Source organism: Phalangium opilio, unplaced genomic scaffold, assembly GCF_054372755.1.
Source record: "Phalangium opilio isolate 3A_F unplaced genomic scaffold, DU_Popi_V2 ptg000390l_1, whole genome shotgun sequence".
Classification (NCBI taxonomy): Eukaryota; Metazoa; Arthropoda; class Arachnida; order Opiliones; family Phalangiidae; genus Phalangium; species Phalangium opilio.
This window is the reverse complement of record NW_028324234.1, coordinates 623,652-644,673: the sequence shown is the minus strand read 5'-3', so window position 1 is coordinate 644,673 and position 21,022 is coordinate 623,652. Positions and strand designations below refer to the sequence as shown.

The following is a 21,022-nucleotide window of genomic DNA, read 5'->3' as shown; positions in this document are numbered from 1 at the left end:
AAAATATAGGATTTTATAGGAATTATAGGATCTATGGGGGCCCTGAGACCTGGAAATATCCTGGAGGAAATGTTTTTATTCTTTCGGAACTTCAAGAAAAAGTTGATAAACATTAAAAACCTTTATTTTTCGTTCAACACCAAAAGCTTATAGATAAAAAGCAAAAGTACACTTCACTGAAGCTTCCCCCGCCGTGTAAGTCGAGAACCCCCCTTTACAATCAGAATAGTGTCGACCCCCCTTTGAGTATGATTACCTTTCCCACGCGGGATTAGGCCCAATATAGTAGCCGATAATAGGCTTAGAACCAAAAATTAACGTTTGTATCGCCAGCATCATGTATTATTTTCTACAAACCTTAGACCTTAAAAAAGCCTAACGAGAGAAGGGTCGTTAGCTTCTCCTTTTACATTGAGTCGGCTGGAAACTGTGAACGAAGTACACTTTTGTTTTCCCTATGAACTTCTGTTAATACTGATTACCCAGCAACTGCTACGTCATTGATGACGTGTTTAATATAATAAATAACGTCACTCTAAACACGAACTAATCTTCAAAGCTCGTCCCACACGTTAATCTTTTCTTTAACAAATTGAAATCACAAAGTTCGTCCATTTTTGTAGTAGTTGAATTGTTTGAGAGCTCATCCATTTTATTAGTTGAACTATTGTAGGGGACGTTACTGTAAACGTCATTTTGTAAACGTCTCTTATTGGCTCGAACTGTACATTGTTCCATTTTAGTAGTAGTTGAACTATTTGAGATCTCCTCAATTCTAGGAGTTGAACTGATAGAGAGTTCATCTATTTTAGAAGTCGAACTGCCACGATTTTCATTTTGTGAACGTCTCTTATTGGCTCGAACTGTACATTCATCCATTTTAATAGTTGAACCATTTGAGATCAATTCAATTCTAGTAGTTGAACTGTTCGTGAGTTCATCCATTATTATAGAAGTTGAACTGTTCGAGAGTTCATCACCCATTTTCGAAGTTGAACTATTTGAGATCAATTCAATTCTAGTAGTTGAACTGTTCGAGAGTTCATCCATTATTTTAGAAGTTGAACTGTTCGAGAGTTCATCACCCATTTTCGAAGGTGAACTGCCGCCATTTGCTATTTGTAAAGGTCGTCTCTTATTGGCTCGAACGGCGCTTTTTAACAAAGACGCTCGATATTTCAAACAGCAATTGCACAAATTCTCCGTTTCTCTTTTGCGACATTCTCTAGTAGATTTTACCAAAACTTCGCAATCGCAAGCGTGAATCGCATTCGTTTGCTTATCCTTAAATCCTTTCGTCTTTGGAGTTTCGTCGAAATATTTAATTAGTCCTTGGGAATTGATCCCGTAACAAATTTTGTAAAAATCTATCACTGCCATAGCGTAAATTAACGATGATACATTCTCGATTAACGGAAGTTCTTGGAATATCACGTGATCAAGTGGGACGTCTTTACCGTAGACTTTCAATAAAGCCCGTGTTGAATCGTCCGTAACAATCAACGAAGTTATTATGAGTCCAGCTTTCAAATCAAGCTTACAACACGTGACTCCGTTTTCAAGATGGCCGACAACCCAACCGTTGGGAATGGGATAATTACCCAAAGTTTGATGTAATTGCGAGCTAAGGCCGCCCATTTTCGATTCAGTTATTAGGTTTTCTCTTGGCACAGATGTTTGGTCTATTTTTCGTTCAGATATTGGGCCTATTTTTGATCCAGATATTAGGCCTATTTCTGGTTCACATTTTAGGCCAATTTTGGGTGCAGATATTTGGCCTATTTTTGATTCACATATTAGGCCTATTTCTGGATCACATTTTAGACCTATTTCTGGTGCAGATATTAGGTATATTTCTGATTCAGACACTATAGAAGGTAGTATGGCCTCATTGGTATTTTCGTCCGAAGCTGGTTCTTGCTTAATTAATTTAACGTAATTGTCGTCGTAATTCGAATAAGATAAATTCTCGTCGCTTTGGTCTATTTCGGGTTCACTTATCAAAGGCAATATAGCTTCGTTTGAATTTTCCTTCGAATCGTTTTGGATAAAAAAGTCTACTTCCGGTTCTTGCTTGATTAGTCGAACATCGGTAGTGCCATAACTTGTGTAACAGATATTTTGGGTTTCAATTGTAGGGCCGAATTGGTGAATTCCGTCCGCTAATAAACTTGTCACCGATGTAATGCTCAGCTGGTTCCTCTCTTTGTTGCGACCAATGGCGGTGGTTTTTGGTGGCTCGTAGCTTTGATACTATTCAATAAAGATAATTTGAAAAAATTAATATTAGCGGAAGGGGATAATAGAAGAAGTGTGACACTCTGTATCCTCATAATACTTAAGTTATGTAACATGATTCTTCCCAGGCGAGGGAACCCTTTTTGTTTGCTCTCCCGCTCATCAAACTTAATTCAGATGGGTAACTATCACACTGTGCTAGATCGAATTCTATAATTGCTTGGTATGTATTTACTAAATGCCCAGCAATCAAGCCATTTTTGTTATTTGCCCTATTTTTGGTTTGGCACAGTATTAGGCCTATTTTCGGTTCAGATATATTGGGCCTATTTTCGGTTCAGATATATTGGGCCTATTTTCGGTTCAGTTATATTGGGCCTATTTTCGATTCAGATATTTGGCCTATTTTAGGTGCAGATATTTGGCCTATTTTAAATGCAGATATTTGGCCTATTTTAAGTACAGATATTTGGCCTTTTTTTGGTTCGGTTATTAGATCTTCTCTTGGCACGGATATTAAGCCTACTTTTGATTCAGATATTAGGCCTATTCTTGGTTCAGATATTAGACCTACTTTTTATTCCGTTGTTAGGTCTTCTCTTGGCACATATATTAGGCCTTTTGATTCAGATACTAGGCCTACTTTTCAATTGGCCTATTTTTGGTTCCGTTATTAGGTCTATTTCAGTCTGAATTAGGTCTTCTCTTGGCACAGATATTTCGCCTACTTTTGATTCAGATATTATGTAAATTTTTCTTATTTGGCCTATTTTCGGTTCAGATATATTGGGCCTATTTTCGGTGCAGATATATTGGGCCTATTTTCGGTGCAGATATATTGGGCCTATTTTCGGTTCATATATATTGGGCCTATTTTCGGTGCAGATATATTGGGCCTATTTTCGGTGCAGATATATTGGGCCTATTTTCGGTTCAGATATTAGGCGCATTTTCGATTCAGATATTAGGTCTTCTCTTGGAACAGATATTAGGCCTACTTTTAATCCAGATATTTGGCCTATTTTTGGTGCAGATATTTGGCCTATTTTTGGTGCAGATATAATTTGCCTATTTTAAATGCAGATATTTGGCCTATTTTAAGTACAGATATTTGGCCTACTTTGGTTACGTTATTAGGTCTATTTCAGTCTGAATTAGGTCTTCTCTTGGCACAGATATTTGGCCTACTTTTGATTCAGATATTATGTAAATTTTTCTTATTTGGCCTACTTTGGTCCAGATATAAGGCCTATTCTTGGTTCCGTTATTAAGTTTATTTCAGCCTGAATTAGGTCTTCTCTTGGCACACATATGTGACCTATTGACGCGGGACAAAAATAGAGCTATCTCAGTTGTGACGTCTGTGCCTAGGTAAAACGTCACGGGCTTAGCTTTGACAGTGGGCGGCCATGTTTGGTACCGCTTCGGTTCTATGGGCAATTAGCATGAGTGACGTCACACTAAGGCTTCTGAGATAGCTCTATTAATCCACAAGCGCATTCGCCTTGGCAAATAGTTAGCGATAATAGAGTAATGATGAAGGAACTATATACGTGGAGTATGTGATTCGGTTTAGTAACCTAGTGCACTCCAAATGTTAATCTGATGTTGGGAAGAATCATGTTACAATTACCCCGCCCGCTTTGTGGTTGTACACTTCTCTCGAATAGAAGTATTATATACTTCTGTTAATATAATATACGTTTTAATTATCAGGAACACATTCAGGATATCGAAAGAAAGTTTGTCTTGGACCAGTGTTAAAATTCATGAAGTGGGGTTACTGGTCCTTGGGACCAGTTTATTAAATGCGAATCTACAGGAAATTTAAGACGGGACCAGTCCTACAAACTAGTTTACTATTGAGGACGATAGGGGGTCACTGGTCATCGGGACCAGTTTATTAATTGCAAAATGTATAGGAAATTTAAGAAGGGACCAGTCCTACAAACTAGTTTACTATTGAGGACGATAGGGGGTCACTGGTCATCGGGACCAGTTTATTAATTGCAAAATGTATAGGAAATTTAAGAAGGGACCAGTCCTACAAACTAGTTTACTATTTAGGACGCTAGTGGGTCATCTATAGTAAAAACATTACTTTCCACCCGTTTCCCAAACCTAAAACAAAACTGGAACAATGTAAAAAGTGGATTATGGCGACTGGAAGAAGTGACTTGGTGCCTGAAAAAATAAATAAGCGCCACTACATATGTTCAGAGCACTTTAACAGGGTTCATACAACTTTTGGAAAACAAATTTCCCTGAGATTTCCAGGTTTTTCCCTTATATGGAGTATCCTATGGAGCAAATGTTAACGAAAGAGGGGGGCAAATAGGACTATAACATACTCAAAGGATATCGCCGTATCTCTAGTAGAACCAGAGTTATGAGCCTCCAAAGATTAGTGTAATGTTAATCCTATGGAGGGGGGTATGTTTACGAACATTTTGCTTAATTACTCGGCCCCTGTTTGACGCAAATTTCCCTGAATTTTACTAAAAATTTTAAATTTCCCTGAGGTTTTTGTCAACTATTTATTTCCCTGATTTTTCCAGGTTTTCCCTGTTTTCCAGGTTTGTATGAACCCTGATTTAACGGGAGTGTAGAACCCTCAGCTAACTTTGGTGTTGTTGATGTAAGTAAAATATTTCCTTAAAGGGGCTGGCCGGAGCTGTTGGGGTGAAGGGGGGGTCAACCTGTTGGTTAGCATATTGCTTACCCGCCCACTCCTTATAGCCAAAGAGCTGGGTGTTTTCCCCCTGAACTAAGGGCGGACTTCACCCCAACAGCGCCGGTTAGCCCCTTTAAGGTACAAATATTTCTAACGTAGTTGCTCAAAATGGATTTTCTTATTAGGAGAATGATGAAAATTCGCCGTTAGATTTATCTGTCAAAAAAGCTGTTGAAATTCCAATTGAGACCCCAAAAAAGCCTGAAAAGCCAAAACTCTATAATGACCAGAACTTTGGTCAACATGGTAGGAAATCATTAATGAACTTAACAAGTAAAAGCAAGGCATAAAAAGTGGAAATTAAATTTATTTCCCACAGATTTTGACAAAGAGTTTTTCAAAACTAATGAAAAGGAGCTTGTTGAGAAGACCCGTCAAAATATGGAAAACTCTCATTTCTTGCCCATCGAGTTGAGTAGTTTGTTCCAGAATGATTTTCTTAAGTTAAGCGACAATGTTTTGGAAAAACTAGCTTCACTTAACACAAAGCACGTAAAAGACAAGGCGACATTCATGATTCAAGCTAGAGTTTTAAGAAATGATTTTGAGCTTCTGGACGAATTATTCAATAATTTTCAAAAGATGGAGATGCTTCAGAATCTAACGGAGCAAAATCTGGAGCTAGTCGTTGCGAACTGGATAAGATCTTTTTTAGAAGAAACTCTCTGTAAGTGGGTTTCGCGTATGAAAATGTCCAAAAGTCGCGAGTCATCAGATTTTCGCCGTAGTTGACCGTTTTATTGGCGTAGCTATACTGGGCCTGTTCACTCCCTTCAAATAGGTCTTGTGTTAATTCGCGGTTACGCGGTTACCGTCGTCTGCTATTGTGTATGCTAGAAGTTCCTCGATTTGTGTTTGTAGTCAGGACAGAGTAGCTGGTAATGTTTTAAAAGGCATTTGAAGGTATAATATGGATTTTAGTAAGGTTATGGCAGCAATAGAAGAGCACGTAAAACTAGATACGTTTAAAACAAATCTCGATCACCTTGCATCGTGATGCGCGTGATCGAGTGGGCTATGGTTAAACCAAGGAGCATAAATGTCTGAACTACTTTCAGTCGCGAGTTTGCAAGTCCATCAGTCACTAGTAAACTAAATAGTTATTGGCGAAACTTTGATGTCCGCTTTTTTTAACACAGGTTCTATGGCCATTGTCATGATACTTTCCCTTTCATCCATATTTGGTTTCGCTAAAGCCAGACAATTCTCTGCCAGAGTTTAGTTTCACGAAATTTGGGTCGAATGAGTCACGACTCTTAACAACCAGGGAAATTATGCGCAAAGAAGAAATGACTATTTATCATATTGGTGGATATATTATGAAAAAACTATCGAAACGATTTGAAGAATGTGAATTAACAGTTATTTTTGCTAATTGCGTTGGTAAACAAGTATCGGCGGGAAACTCTTTTTCAAATTGGACAGAATTACTTAGCAGGGGTGGTTTAAAGTTCCTAACAAATGAAGGGTTTAGAAATTAGAATTTTCAAAAAGTTGATCTTACTACAGAATGGGTTTTCATTTCTGAGAAAAGGCCTCCAAATGCCTCAACTTTCTGCTTATTCATTGATTTTTCCACTGAAGTTTACAAATTTTACCGTAAGGAGATCATCTCTCTAAGGGCCCAAGATTCTATGTTACGGTTGAAATGTATGTATGTCCGATTTGGTCAGCTATCCGTCTCATCTCAAGTGGTATAATAATTGTATAGCCTAAACAGAGGCCGAGCGCATTCGCTGCAGAGTAACCCGGCATTGAACATTTTCCCTCCTTCAAAGATTTCTCACGACAGCTCTTCGTGATTTTTACTAAGCGCGAATTTACCTCTTGTGTCTGAGAGAGCTGGGGGATTCTGGAAATTCTCTTACTTATTTTTTCCCCTCAGTCCTTCCTCTCTCGCGTCTCGCCACTCGCCTCCCCGCCTGTTTTAGTTTGATTCCCAACCGCTTGGGAGCGTTATCTCAGAGCTCGCGTCTAGACCACGACCGGCTTAGGATATCGGTCGCGGCTGATTTTGAAAATTATTTTTCTCTCCCGCGAATTTCACGAAAAATTCGGAAGGAGCCCCAATACAAAATCTACGTCACATCTAGCAGAACTAGATGTTTTTGCTAATAGATGCGCTTGGGCCCTTAGAGAGAAATAATCTCCTTATGATTTTACTTCTTGGGATCTTTTCTCATTTCTCATTTTTCTCATTTTTTCTGTAGTGATTTGTTTATTCCCTTATTTATTCCATCCCTTAATTTAGCCCTTGATATTTTTTTTTCCCAATCTGAGGGATTCTGAGCTCGTAATCCTACGCATGCAGTTATGGCATCTTCGCTGTTTATTATTACAAATACAAACAATGATCCCCAGGCAATTAGGCGAATGTAATGCATTGGTGTAGGGATTCTTGAAAGCAGATTTTGAATAATACACGAAAGCTTCATCATCGTTACCAGCACATGATTCATATGAATCCAAAAATACTAGGAAATCAACTAGTTGATTTTGGGAAAAGTTTCGAATATTTTTCTTTCGCAATTAGGCATACTATAGTGTGCTACCGCGAAGCTGGGGGGAGGAAACTGTGACGTCAATATTGGGTCCCGAATTTGTATTGCCCAAGCTGACGACGCCTCGCGACTTCCAATATGGTCGCCTGAAAATAAGGTAAGACGTCACTACAAAGTTCGTGGTAACACACTATTAATGTTTCTTCCAAATGTTTTAATTTCGAACATGAAGGACTCATTAATTTCAATGCTGAACCCAACTTCGTTAAATCTTTCTGCGCTAATTGCAACTAAACACGGAGAATTTGGCTTTCGGTAAAAGACCCAAAACAGCTTTGGATTATTTTCTAACTGATATTGACAAAATGCTGAAAACATTTCTTCTAATGAGGAAAATTCAATATCGGGTTGGTTTGGAAAACAAATATTAACGTCTAACAGGTCCAGGGTTCATACAACTTTTGGAAAACAAATTTCCCTGAGATTTCCAGGTTTTTTCCCATATACTTCCCTGAGTTTCCCAGGTTTTTCCCGTATATCGAGCAAATGTTAACGAAGGAAGGGGGGGGGGGACAAATAGGACTATAACATACTCAAAGGGCATCCTTGTATCTCTAGTAGAACCAGAGTTACGAGCCTCCAAAGTATAGTCTAATGTTAATCCCATGGAGGCTATGTTCACGAACATTTTCCTTAATTGCTCGGTCCCTGTTCGTCGCAAATTTCCCTGAATTTTAGTAAAAATTCTAAATTTCCCCGAGGTTTTTGTTAACTATTTATTTCCCTGATTTTTCCAGGTTTTCCCTGTTTTCCAGGCTTGCATGAACCCTGGACTCTTCAGAATTCGTTGTGGAAGCATTTTGTCCAGTGAAAAGTTCATGACGCGTGGAATTAATTTCCATTTGCACATTTTCAGTTGAGTTATTGCGTTTACTCACTGAATTTTCAACTAAGGCACTGATTCCATCATCTAAATCAGCCTTTCTTGGATCCTAATAGATATAATTATAGTATTACGAGGGTATACTCGTGAAATATTTTCTTTAGAGTAATATCATAAGAAAATAATATATAGCTCCCTATAAGTATGAAACTCTCCATTTAAGCCATGTAAACAGCATTCTCTTCAATTGGAATTTGTAAAAAGTTACTAATGCCACCTATTAAGAGTTTTTGGCGTTAAAAAGATGAAATATTTGTTTAGAAAATTTTCAAATTTATATTGTAATTAAATAGTTAAAGCTCTAGAAGTTATTATTATGATAATTATAACTGATTAAGTACATGTCAAAATTATCACAATAAATTAATAGATGGCGCGAGGTTTGGACGACCGAGGCTAGCGCCTACACTATTACGAGGTAAGGAGCAGACTTGTGTCCCTACGGGCGCGGCGATATTTCCCTGGCCCATCGTGCCTTTCGCGGGCACCTTAGGCACTACCTCCTATATAAGTATCAAGGCCCGAGTATGGGAATTTTTTTATCTTCGAAATGAGGCATTTTAATTCGCGGGATTTAGACGCAGCGCGGCGCTCGTTTCCAGACTTTGACGTCACAGCTATCACGTGTTTGTGACGTCTGTAGCAGACGAGAGGCTCTCTTGGTTGTCTTGGCGGATTGGGAGGGACTGCTCGAGAACTTTTTGTTCGTCACATTTGTGAATTATGCGTTAAGGCAAAAATAATATAAGAAACATCCCGTAGGGATGTTTCTTATATTACTTTTGGTTAAGGTAATTTCTTTAACTTTTTCTTTCAAAATACTGAAGAAGTACTAAATATTTGATTATCGATTTACTTGTATTAAATATTGACTTAAAAAGCATTATTAAAATTTGAAGGTTGCATTTAACCCTTGGTCTATTTTCATAATAGGAAATCTATATCTATATAAATCAAAGTCCTGACTGACTGACAGACTGACTGATAATCAACGCCCAGCCCAAACCGCTTGCCCTAGAAGGCTGAAAATTTGCAGGAACGTTACTCATAAGTAGTAGGCGCGTACTAAGAAAGATTTTTGCAATCCGCCGCCATCTTAAAAAATGGCGCCCAGAAATGTAAAAACTCTTCTCTATGCAACAAAGTCCGCGCGTTTCAACCGATTTCACAGATATTGAGTACACGGGTTTCGTTTAACCTATAGACAGACTGAATGCTCTTTTGGGTTCGATTTGTTGCCATCTTTTTAAATGGCGGCCAAAAACTAAAAAACCCTTCTTTATAGAATAATGTCCGCGTGAAAAGTAATAAAAAATGTCCCGACGGGCTGACGGGCAACGCCGAGTGCCTTCGCGCCTAGGATGCTACAAAAATATTAGTCATCAGTAAAATCTACCCATTCTTTGTATCATTTTGATGGTAGTTCTTATTACACGCGAGCGACGCCGCGGGTAACAGCTAGTGTAGAAATAAATTTTCAATTCTTTCTTAAGAGTATTTCAAAACAGGTTCAAAATGGTTCCCTGAATATAACTATTTAAACAAGATAAGTTGATGTTTTAGTTCACTCATTTAAATGATATTTAAAAGTAAAAATTTGATAAGATAATTTTGAATTTTAATAGATATTGTTTTTATTAAAAGTTTAAAATTAAAACTGATGCACTGAGTTTTAATAAAACTATTTTTCAACTTTAATAACACCTGTTTTTTAAGCTTGCCTATAATTATAAATTAAAAGTATGAAACTGGTATTGAATTAAGTCTATTAATATTAAACATAAAATAGTTCTAATTAACCAATGTTGGCCAAATAGTCAAAGTCATTGTGCTAATGCGAACGGGCGTGATTTGAAATAAGAAATCCTGAAACGAGCTCCACCTCACGGGGAAACCGCACAATTATATACAAGTTCAAATCCCCATCTGACGAGGGAGTATACTCGGGCCTTGATACTTATATAGGAAGTAGTGCCTTAGGTGGCGGCGCCGGTTTCGCCCCCCCCCCTTTTACTCGTAGTACCGAACTTTCTCCCGCGGGGCGTAAAAGCGTAAGCACGCCAAATTTGGGAGCAAATGCTGTAGTATGAAAATGTACTACGTTTCATACTTATAGGGAGCTATATATTATTTTCTTATGATTTGACTTACAATCATATATTCGGTAGGATGATAAACCATTGGATCTGGATATTCTTGGGTGGGACCTTGACTACCGACAAAATGTTCCGAGCATATGAAATGATGTGGTTTTATCTTATCAATAGTAAAAAAATCTGGTCTACCACACGCGTTTATCCAACGTTTACATTTTTCAAGCTGTTTTTTGGGTTTTGGGAATGGAATAAAAAATATCCCTTCCATATATTCTTGATGCATAGCGCGACTATTGTTCATGCAATCTTTGTAATAACACGCCTTAGTTTTAGGCATTTTTAACTTTATATATAACTATTTAATTTTCCTTGTAAACCAGATTCATTCTGAATGGAAATATCCCTAATAAAGCTATTATTATTATAACTAAAACGTGAAAAAAAACATAGTTTCAAATTTCTAAGCCTAACGACTCGCGACGGCATTCACTAAATTACCGAAAGTAGAAAACTCTACAATAGTACTTTTCCCACTATGCGTCGTCTGCTAGAAAACACCCTTGGGCTAGATTGATTTGCTTTCGATTTAAAGGCAAGCGCACACCTACCCAGGGCCGGAAATAAGAAAAATTTCTTATAGGACGTGTGTCCAGTGACCCCCTGTTTCACTGGAAAATTTATAGGACATTGTCCACAGGAGTGTGCAAAAATAGTGTCGCTTTTCCATACTCAAGCTATAAAAACTTAGGAAAATTTATTGGTCAAACTGTCCAGTGACCCCCTTAGTTTTGAAAAAATTTATAGGACATTTAAAAATTTTATTGGACAATGTCCAGTGTCCTGTGCTTATTTTCGGCCCTGCACCTACCGCCATCGGACCGAAAAATTCAATAAAAAGTGAATAGCCTCAAAAACATTTACGTTAATTTTAGAATTAAACTTTGCTCTATCATAAAAATTTTATGACTGACCCCTAAAATATCAACGATAATTTAAGGAAGAGCCCTGTCACAACGGTAAAATTAGCGCCATCTATGGTGAAAATATTTTCTCTAACAAACTGGATATTTCCCCACATAAAATTTGACATGCATGGGCCTAGTTCATTTCGGAGGCTCCGGTTAAATTGTTAAAACATAAACATTCACGACTAAAACACTCCCTTGGTGAAAAAGCAGCCAAAGACTCGAGGTCGAAGAGCCGTACGAGCGGGATTTTTTTTTTTCGACAAGAGAGAGCGCAACATTCGGATTTTTTCCCGCGCGGGCGAAATGAGAAGAAATCGCTGAATAGAGCTATTTCAGTGGGGGAAAAATTTCGTCTGCTACGAAAATTGGGCTTGCCTTTGAGTGTAGAGGGCGGCCATTTTGTGAGGGTTTCTCTATGGGCAAATAGCATTGGTGACGTAGCCATTACCCCCTCTGAAATAGCTCTATACATTACTCCTATGGAGCCTGAGTAACTTATAGGGAGCTAACATATTATTAACTCATGGAAGTATCCATACTCTAATTTACCGCTGGTTTTAGACAGCCATGTTTTTGTCGCGGGATATTTGAATGAGATAAATCGTAACGAAGTCATTTAAGTATAATTAACTTTGGTAATTAATGATTAAAGGTGTGTAAAGGCGACGATGATGGAACGTAATCAGCATTAAAGGAATTCTCTACTTAATTGATGTTTAAATTAGAATATTAATACGCCGAGAATGATTAAAGTTAATTGTAAAGTAATATTTATGGTCATTGTTGTCAATTTATGTGCTACGTGGTTCGGGGTACAACTAGCAAAACGATTTGGTATCTGAAAACAATTATCTTAAGTAGTTTAGGGTTTTTCTGGAAATTGCCCAAATTTAAAGTGTTAGTGACATAATTTTCCTCATCCTCAAACTTAAAATGCGAAAAAAATCCTTGAAAAATCTAGTTTATTATGATATGTTTACTTTTTCATTTGGTTTCGTAGCAATTTATTAAATTGCAATCAAAGTTTTGTGTTTGGAAAAGGCCTAGTTGAGATTTTCTTTCGTTTGATGACGTAGTAAGGAGAAATTTTCACTCTAGATGTCGCTCACGTGACGCGCCTGTTAGTTTCGCCGCGCCGCGTTAAGCCTAATTTATTCAGATTCGCGCGCGCGCCGCATTAGTAGACTCGGGAGTCTCGCGCTTGGCTTTTCCGCGAGATGCTGTGAGTGACGTATCAGGGAGAAAAACGCGCCAAAAATCTTCTCCGCAAATTTGCCTTGGTCCCCCAAATTTCAAGTTTTCAAAGTGTTTTTTCTGTGTTTTCCCTCATAATTAAATATTTTTCAAGCATATTTTTGGAATCAGAAGAGTTTAAACTCTCAAAAAAGTAAGGTTTTCTTTAGATTTGAGATAATTTTTAAATCACGTCGCTATTCCTTTAATTTTTTTTTTTGCGTGAAATAGTTGGATAGAACCAAAAGAAGTTTTAATTAGTGTTCTTTCTTTCTTTCTTTCTTTGGGAAAATGCCAAAAGTGAAGAGACAATTTTACCGCTAAGTTTTCGCGCTGTTATTTTATGAGAGTAAACTTTCGAATTTACGTTGATTATAGTATTATTTAAACGTGTTTAAATGGCATTGCGTTAGACAATGGAGGAGTTTAGTGGATTTTAAGTATAGTTTAAACGTCCGAAAATTTTGAAAGAGCATTTATAAGATTAATTAAAACTTGTTTAAGTCGATAATTAGCTTTAATATTTTTTTTGGTTTCGAAAAATGACGAAAATAAACACACTACTGTACCACCACTATTTCACAGGCTTTTTTGTTGAGAGAAAACGTTTTAATTACTTTGATTTGTAATATTTAAACGTATTTAAATGGTCTTGCGTTATTATATTCAAATGAAGTCGATATTTAGCTTTAATCATGGCTTTTTGGATTTTACCGCCTAGTCTTTTGATTTGCCGAATTAATACTCTATTTTACCGCCTAAGTCGAAAGCCAAGTCAATCTAGCCAAAGGGTGTTTTCTAGCAGACGACGCATAGTGGAAAAAGTACTATTGTAGAGTTTTTTCCTTTCGGCAATTTTCGGCAGATTTCAAGTTGGCGGTAATTTAGTGAATGCCGTCCTATTATAGTATGATCTATTTACTCTGTTAAATTAAGTATTACTATATCAATTAATATTACGTAGTCGTTTTTGTTGCAAGTGCAATAATTGATATATGCTCATCAATTGTCAAAAGGTGAGCTATACCTATTTTAATGTTAGTCACTGATATGATACAAGAAATATACTGTAGTGAAACGTAATCTATGTTGTTTACATATAGAAATTATGGTGAAAACGTGCTATTATGGGCCATGCAACTCTAGGCAGAATCCCAAAACTAAAAGCGTAAATGGAGCACCGGGAATTATGTTTTTTAAATTTCCTTCACCTAAAACTGACAGGGAAAGGTGTGAGCGGTGGGTTTTGGCCTGTGGTAGAGAAGACCTATCGATTGCTAAAATAAATCAATGGAGTCACATCTGCTCAAAACATTTTCATGGCTTTCGAGGTCCAACCCCTGAATTTCCTGATCCCATTCCTTTCCTGGATGTGATGTCTCCAACAGCGGTGATAGTACACACTGTAAGATTAAGTATAGAGCTATTTCAGAGGGGGGTAATGGCTACGTCACCAATGCTATTTGCGGCTTTGCCCATAGAGAAAACCCTCAAAATGGCCGCCCTACACTCAAAGGCAGGCGAGGGGGCCGTCGCTCCTTCAAATCTCGTACACCTCGTTTTTTAAATCATTCAAATCACATAAATCACTTCCCAAATCTAGAAAATCACTAAAATCGCTTTGAAATCAATCAAATCCTTCAAATCACTGCACAAATCAGTGAAATCGCTTGCAAATCATTCAAATCAGTGAAATCAATCGTAAATCAGTCAAATCACTATACAAAGCAGTCAAATCAAGAAATCATCAAATCAATCAAATCATTAGAATCACTATGAAATCAACATTAAATCACTCGAATCACTACCAAATCATTCAAATCACTACCAAATCATTGAAATCCTCGACAAATCATTCAAATCACTACCAAATCATTCAAATCACTACCAAATCATTGAAATCCTCGACAAATCATTCAAATCACTACCAAATCATTCAAATCACTACCAAATCATTCAAATCACTACCAAATCATTCAAATCGCATCAAATAATTGAAATCCTCGACAAATCATTCAAATCGCACCAAATCATTCAAATCCTCGTTAAGTCACGAGTCATTCAAATCGTACAAATCGTTCAAATCATTTTCAAAATCCTTCAAATCACATAAATCGAATCGAAATCATCGTAAAATCGTGAAAATCACTCCCAAATCATTCAAATCGGCTCCAAATCAGCAAATCAGTCAAATCATTCTTAAATCTTTGAAATCATCAAAATCGAGAAAGATTTCAAATCTCGTACGCTCTCATGAGTAATGACGGCCCCCTCGGGGTAATGGCTACGTCACCAATGCTATTTGCCCATAGAGAAAACCCTCCTAAAATGGCCGCCCTACACTCAAAGGCAGGCCTAGGACTGTTCACGAGCCGAGCTGAGCTGAGCGAGCTTTTTAAAAGCCTTGCTCGGCTCGAGTCAAAAAAACGGCGGCTAGGCTCGACTCGGCTCGGCTCGGCTCGAAAATGATCGAGCCGAGCTGAGCTGGCTCGATTAATATATACATGTTTAAAAAAAATTGCTACTACCAACGTCAAACTTGAGAATGACTATAAATGTCATCCTATGTTTAGGAATGTAGTGAGTGGTTCAGTAAAACCCGCTCTTTAACATATGCTCAAGGTTAGAGGAGAGATTTTTCCCACGCTTTATTTCATTTAAAAATACAACGGAACGCTATTGGTGGAGAGAATAAAGACTAAAAGGAAAGCACTATATCAGTGACTAAGCTCGCGAGTCGTAGAGGCTCGATGCCTGTCGGCTCGGCTCGGCTCGACAATAAAAAAGCTCGCTCGTTAATTAATCGAGCCGCAAAAGTGGCGGCTCGGCTCGTCACGAGCCCGAGCTGGCTCGAGCGCGTGAACAGTCCTAGGCAGGCCCAATTTTCGTAGTAGACGAAATTTTTCCCCCACTGAAATAGCCGAGGGGGCCTTCATTACTCATGAGAGCGTACGAGATTTGAAATCTTTCGCGATTTTGATGATTTCAATGATTTAAGAATGATTTGACTGAGCTGCTGATTTGGAGCCGATTTGAATGATTTGGGAGTGATTTTCACGATTTTACGATGATTTCGATTCGATTTATGTGATTTGAAGGATTTGGAAATGATTTGAATGATTTGTACGATTTGAATGACTGGTGACTTAATGTGGCTTTTAATGATTTGTCGAGGATTTGAATGATTTGGTGCGATTTGCTTGATTTGGTAGTGATTTGAATGATTTGGTGCGATTTGAATGATTTGTCGAGGATTTGAATGATTTGGTGCGATTTGCTTGATTTGGTAGTGATTTGAATGATTTGGTGCGATTTGAATGATTTGTCGAGGATTTCAATGATTTGCTAGTGATTCGAATGATTTGCTAGTGATTTGAATGATTTGCTAGTGATTTGAATGATTTGCTAGTGATTTGAATGATTTGCTAGTGATTTGAATGATTTGCTAGTGATTCGAATGATTTGGTGCGATTTGAATGATTTGTCGAGGATTTCAATGATTTGCTAGTGATTCGAATGATTTGCTAGTGATTTGAATGATTTGCTAGTGATTTGAATGATTTGCTAGTGATTTGAATGATTTGCTAGTGATTTGAATGATTTGCTAGTGATTCGAATGATTTGCTAGTGATTTGAATGATTTGCTAGTGATTTGAATGATTTGCTAGTGATTTGAATGATTTGCTAGTGATTCGAATGATTTGCTAGTGATTTGAATGATTTGCTAGTGATTTGAATGATTTGCTAGTGATTTGAATGATTTGCTAGTGATTTGAATGATTTGCTAGTGATTTGAATGATTTGCTAGTGATTTGAATGATTTGCTAGTGATTCGAATGATTTGCTAGTGATTTGAATGATTTGCTAGTGATTTGAATGATTTGCTAGTGATTTGAATGATTTGCTAGTGATTTGAATGATTTGCTAGTGATTTGAATGATTTGCTAGTGATTTGAATGATTTGCTAGTGATTTGAATGATTTGCTAGTGATTTGAATGATTTGCTAGTGATTCGAATGATTTGCTAGTGATTTGAATGATTTGCTAGTGATTTCATAGTGATTCTAATGATTTGATTGATTTGATGATTTCTTGATTTGACTGATTTACGATTGATTTCACTGATTTGAATGATTTACTAGCGATTTCACTGATTTGTGCAGCGATTTGAAGGATTTGATTGATTTCATAGCGATTTTAGTGATTTTCTAGATTTGGGAAGTGATTTATGTGATTTAAATTAGTGATGCCGCGAATATTGATTTTGCCGAATACCGAATATTCGGCCATGCTCTCGGCCGAAGCACCGAATATTCGGCCACCGAATATTCGGCCGTGAGATATGTGCAACTCGCGCGAAACCGGTTATGAGCTGTAACCCGTTCCGCGAAATACGTACATCCCCCGCACGGACCGCAATAGAGTGCTGTCAGTTGTGACGTCAGATCCAAGGTTAAACGTCATGAGTCTGCCTTTAGCAATGGGCGGCCATGACAGTGTGCGTTTTTTCTTTATGGGAAAACAGCATGGGTGACGTCACACCGGCGCTTCTGACAGCACTCTATGGGACAGGTCTCATGGTGAGGTGAATAGGCAGACGGCTACGCGAAATCAAGGAAGATGTAGATAGGGAAGTTTGGTCAGTATAGGAATCTCTCTTCACGAAATGTAGCAGGTCACGTGACTTATATTCGGCGTTAGTTTGAACTGCGCAGGAAACCGGTAGTGCCGAGTATCCTCAACACGATGCGCGAGAAAAGTGCGGCGCGTGCGCACATGCACATCCACGCCGAAAACGGGATTTTTGGGCGACCGGAGTTATAGCGTTACACGAAACTTCCCTATCTCCATATTCCTTGGCGAAATGTAGGGTCACGTGGGAAAACTCTCCTCTCCTCTCGGCACTAGCTGTAACGCGATTACTGCTCTGCGCAATATTGGCGCGCAAGCAGAGAGAGGGATACACTGTTTAGATCCGCTCTCTAACGCCTCTGCTACAGGGCGCCTGCGCGGAAGCTTTCAACGTTGGTGATAAACTCGGGAAGGAGGGAATGAAAAGGGCGATTTTTCAACGCGCTCTCTTTAACACTATAGGACCCGTCTATAACGTCTTTAGGTTTTTGGTTCATTTGCGAGTAGATCGTGTCACTATAGGGAGAGGGCAAACCCATTCTTGCCACGTCATAGGCTTATATCTCTTACCTTGATTCCATCCCCCTAACGGGGGAATTTCAGTATCGCGCCTACAAACGCTCCCCTAAGTAGAGGTATAAAACGACGTCGGATGTTCTTTCCCTCCCTGACAAACGCCCTCTCCCTATATGCTTTTTTTTATTCATCACAACTTACCACTGATAAATTATAAATATTAAAGTAAAAATTGTTATTGAAATAAATAATTTTTTGAGTAATTTTTCCGTTTTTTTCCTTCATGATTGGATATTCGGTATTCGGCCGAATATTACGAAATATTCGGCCGAATACCGAATACGAAAAAGATGGCCGAATAGGCCGAATACCGAATAGTAACCGAATATTCGTGGCATCACTAATTTAAATGATTTAAAAAACCAGGTGTACGAGATTTGAAGGAGCGACGGCCCCCTCGGCGTGAACAGTCCTAGGCAGCAGGCTGGGAAATAGCACACTTCCTCTGGTCCAAAACCAGTTTATTAATTGCTTGGACTAGTTTTTTAATTCAAGAAGTGGGGGTTACTGGTCCTCGGGACCAGTTTATTAATTGCAAATCTATTGGAGAGCAAAGGCTGGGACCAGTCCGGAGACCAGTTAATTATTTCAGACACTAGGGGGTCACTGGTCCAAAGGACTAGTTTAAAAAATATCCTTATTTCCCAGCCTGCTAGGCAGGCCCAATTTTCGTAGCAGACGAAATTTTTCCCCCACTGAAATAGCTCTATATTTCCGTAGTTTCAATAAATATTTAACTGGCCTTTTAAAATGTAAAGGTACCAGGTGGCGTGACACCTTCCAAATTATTACCTCCTCCCGGTTGGGCAATGCAAATAGAGAAATCTGCCGTGATCTTTTCCAAGCATCAAAATGATTTTAAAGTTATAGAATGCATCGTTGATTTTGAAGCGAGCTTGAAATATAGCCTGAAGATTTTGGGTGAAACGTTTCCCTTTGAAAATATACGCTCAGAATTGAATATAGAATGCAATGATGATATTATGAAACTATTAAGCAAGATCGATGAATTTCAGTTATGCGCTGGAAATACGGAAAATGATTTGATAGAATTGTTTAAAAGACGTAATTCAAAGGGTGATCTAGTTTGCAGAAAGAAAGGCTACTACAATGATAGACTCAAATCTGTACATAGTATAAGGTGTGTGCGCTTTATGAAATTGAAGACTCTCCAAAAACGCTGCTCACACTGTAAAGTTTACCGAGCAACATTACGGAAAATGAAACTACGCGCTGCTTAAATGATTCAATAATATTCCTTTAAACCTTTTTCGTTGATCATTACATCTAAGCATAATAAAATTTGTGTGTTTTAAAACAATAATCTTCGTGGCTTTTACCTACTCTTCTTAATATCTTCAGAAATAATCTCATAAAGATTTTGACTAACAACAGCTCCTCATTTAAATGATACGGGTCTTTTAGAAACTGAAAGGGACAAATTAACATCTAAATGTGAATAATTATCCGAGGGGTCGGACGTTTAGGAAAAAGTGTACGGGATTTCGAAATCCAATTTGATTTCTTCGGACTTTGTTTGATTTCGTCGGATTTCATCGGATTACGTTTGATTTCATCGGATTTTGTTTGATTTCGTCGGATTTCATCGGATTACGTTTGATTTCATCGGATTTCGTCGGATTTCATCGGATTTTGTTTGATTTCATCGGATTACGTTTGATTTCATCGGATTTTGTTTGATTTCGTCGGATTTCATCGGATTTTGTTTGATTTCGTCGGATTTCATCGGATTACGTTTGATTTCATCGGATTTTGTTTGATTTCGTCGGATTTCATCGGATTACGTTTGATTTCATCGGATTTCGTCGGATTTCATCGGATTTTGTTTGATTTCGTCGGATTTCATCGGATTACGTTTGATTTCATCGGATTTTGTTTGATTTCGTCGGATTTCATCGGATTTTGTTTGATTTCGTCGGATTTCATCGTATTACGTTTGATTTCATCGGATTTTGTTTGATTTCATCGGATTTTGTTTGATTTCGTCGGATTTCATCGGATTACGTTTGATTTCATCGGATTTTGTTTGATTTCGTCGGATTTCATCGGATTACGTTTGATTTCATCGGATTTTGTTTGATTTCATCGGATTTTGTTTGATTTCATCGGATTTTGTTTGATTTCGTCGGATTTCATCGGATTACGTTTGATTTCATCGGATTTTGTTTGATTTCGTCGGATTTCATCGGATTACGTTTGATTTCATCGGATTTTGTTTGATTTCATCGGATTTTGTTTGATTTCATCGGATTTTGTTTGATTTCATCGGATTTTGTTTGATTTCGTCGGATTTCATCGGATTACGTTTGATTTCATCGGATTTCATCGGATTACGTTTGATTTCATCGGATTTTGTTTGATTTCAGAATTCGATAAAATCCAATGGATTTCATCGAATTTTGAGATTTTTCCCGTGATTCCGTCGGATTTTGCTATTTTTACCGTGATTTCGACTGATTTTGCGATATTTCCCTTGATTTCGTTGGATTTTGAGGTTTTTAGCGTGATTTCCTCGGATTTTGAGATTTTCCCCGTGATATCGTCGGATTTTGAGATTTCTTTTGATTTTGGATTTCGTGAATTTTGTAGTGGATTTCACGATTTCTTTACTGATTTTGCTTCTGATTTCGTGATTTCTATGTTGATTTCGTGATTTCTTTGTTGATTTTGTGATTTTTTTACTGATTTTATGATTTCTTTACTGATTTTGTGATTTCGTTGCTGATTTCGGATTTTTTATTTGATTTCGAAATCAGCATTGATTTCGGATTTCTTAAGTTGGATTTCACGGGTAGCGTACGGGATTTCATGAATGACCGACCCCGCGGAATAATCACTTATGTGCTGAGCCATGGTAGCTAAGCTGCTTTTCAATGCAGACAAAACCGAATCTATTAGAGTAACATATATTATGTAGTAATTAACACGAACTAAATCCAAAATTATGTTTATATCATTTTTGAGTCCAAATTTCCTTTCATGTTATCCGTGCTCAAAAACAAAAGCGAAGAAATCTTAGCGCTAAGCCTTAGTTTTGCGCCGAAGCAAAGCCGAACAGCTGAGCCGAAGCATGGATTAAC

General features: G+C 37.8%; 2 protein-coding genes across 5 annotated transcripts in view; one reads left to right on the top strand and one right to left on the bottom strand.

The window, feature by feature from the left end:
• Positions 1-106: 106 nt before the first annotated feature.
• The window catches only part of LOC149594148 (uncharacterized), a 28,754-nt gene continuing 7,838 nt past the window's right edge, over positions 107-21,022 (bottom strand). For 2 of the 4 annotated variants that reach the window (XM_089861497.1, XM_089861499.1), the window contains one exon: positions 107-1,097. In XM_089861497.1, the coding sequence (XP_089717623.1) occupies positions 547-1,097 (551 nt within the window). In that variant the 3' untranslated portion in view covers positions 107-546. The remainder of the gene's footprint in view (positions 1,098-21,022) is intronic. The other 2 variants (XM_089861500.1, XM_089861498.1) reach the window with 2 other exon arrangements.
• Positions 13,559-19,245, top strand: LOC149594149 (uncharacterized). The gene is made up of 3 exons (XM_089861509.1): positions 13,559-13,729; positions 13,817-14,118; positions 18,680-19,245. The coding sequence occupies exons 2-3, from the start codon at positions 13,822-13,824 to the stop codon at positions 19,160-19,162; spliced, it is 780 nt and encodes a 259-aa protein (XP_089717635.1). The 5' UTR covers positions 13,559-13,729; positions 13,817-13,821; the 3' UTR covers positions 19,163-19,245.

What these genes read in the sequence shown, in the direction of transcription:
- LOC149594149 (XM_089861509.1), top strand. Translation starts at nt 13,822, where the DNA reads ATGGTGAAAACGTGCTATTATGGGCCATGCAACTCTAGGCAGAATCCC. An exon ending in CAGCGGTGATAGTACACACT is followed by an intron (nt 14,119 to 18,679) that starts GTAAGATTAAGT and finishes TAAAATGTAAAG; the next exon opens with GTACCAGGTGGCGTGACACC.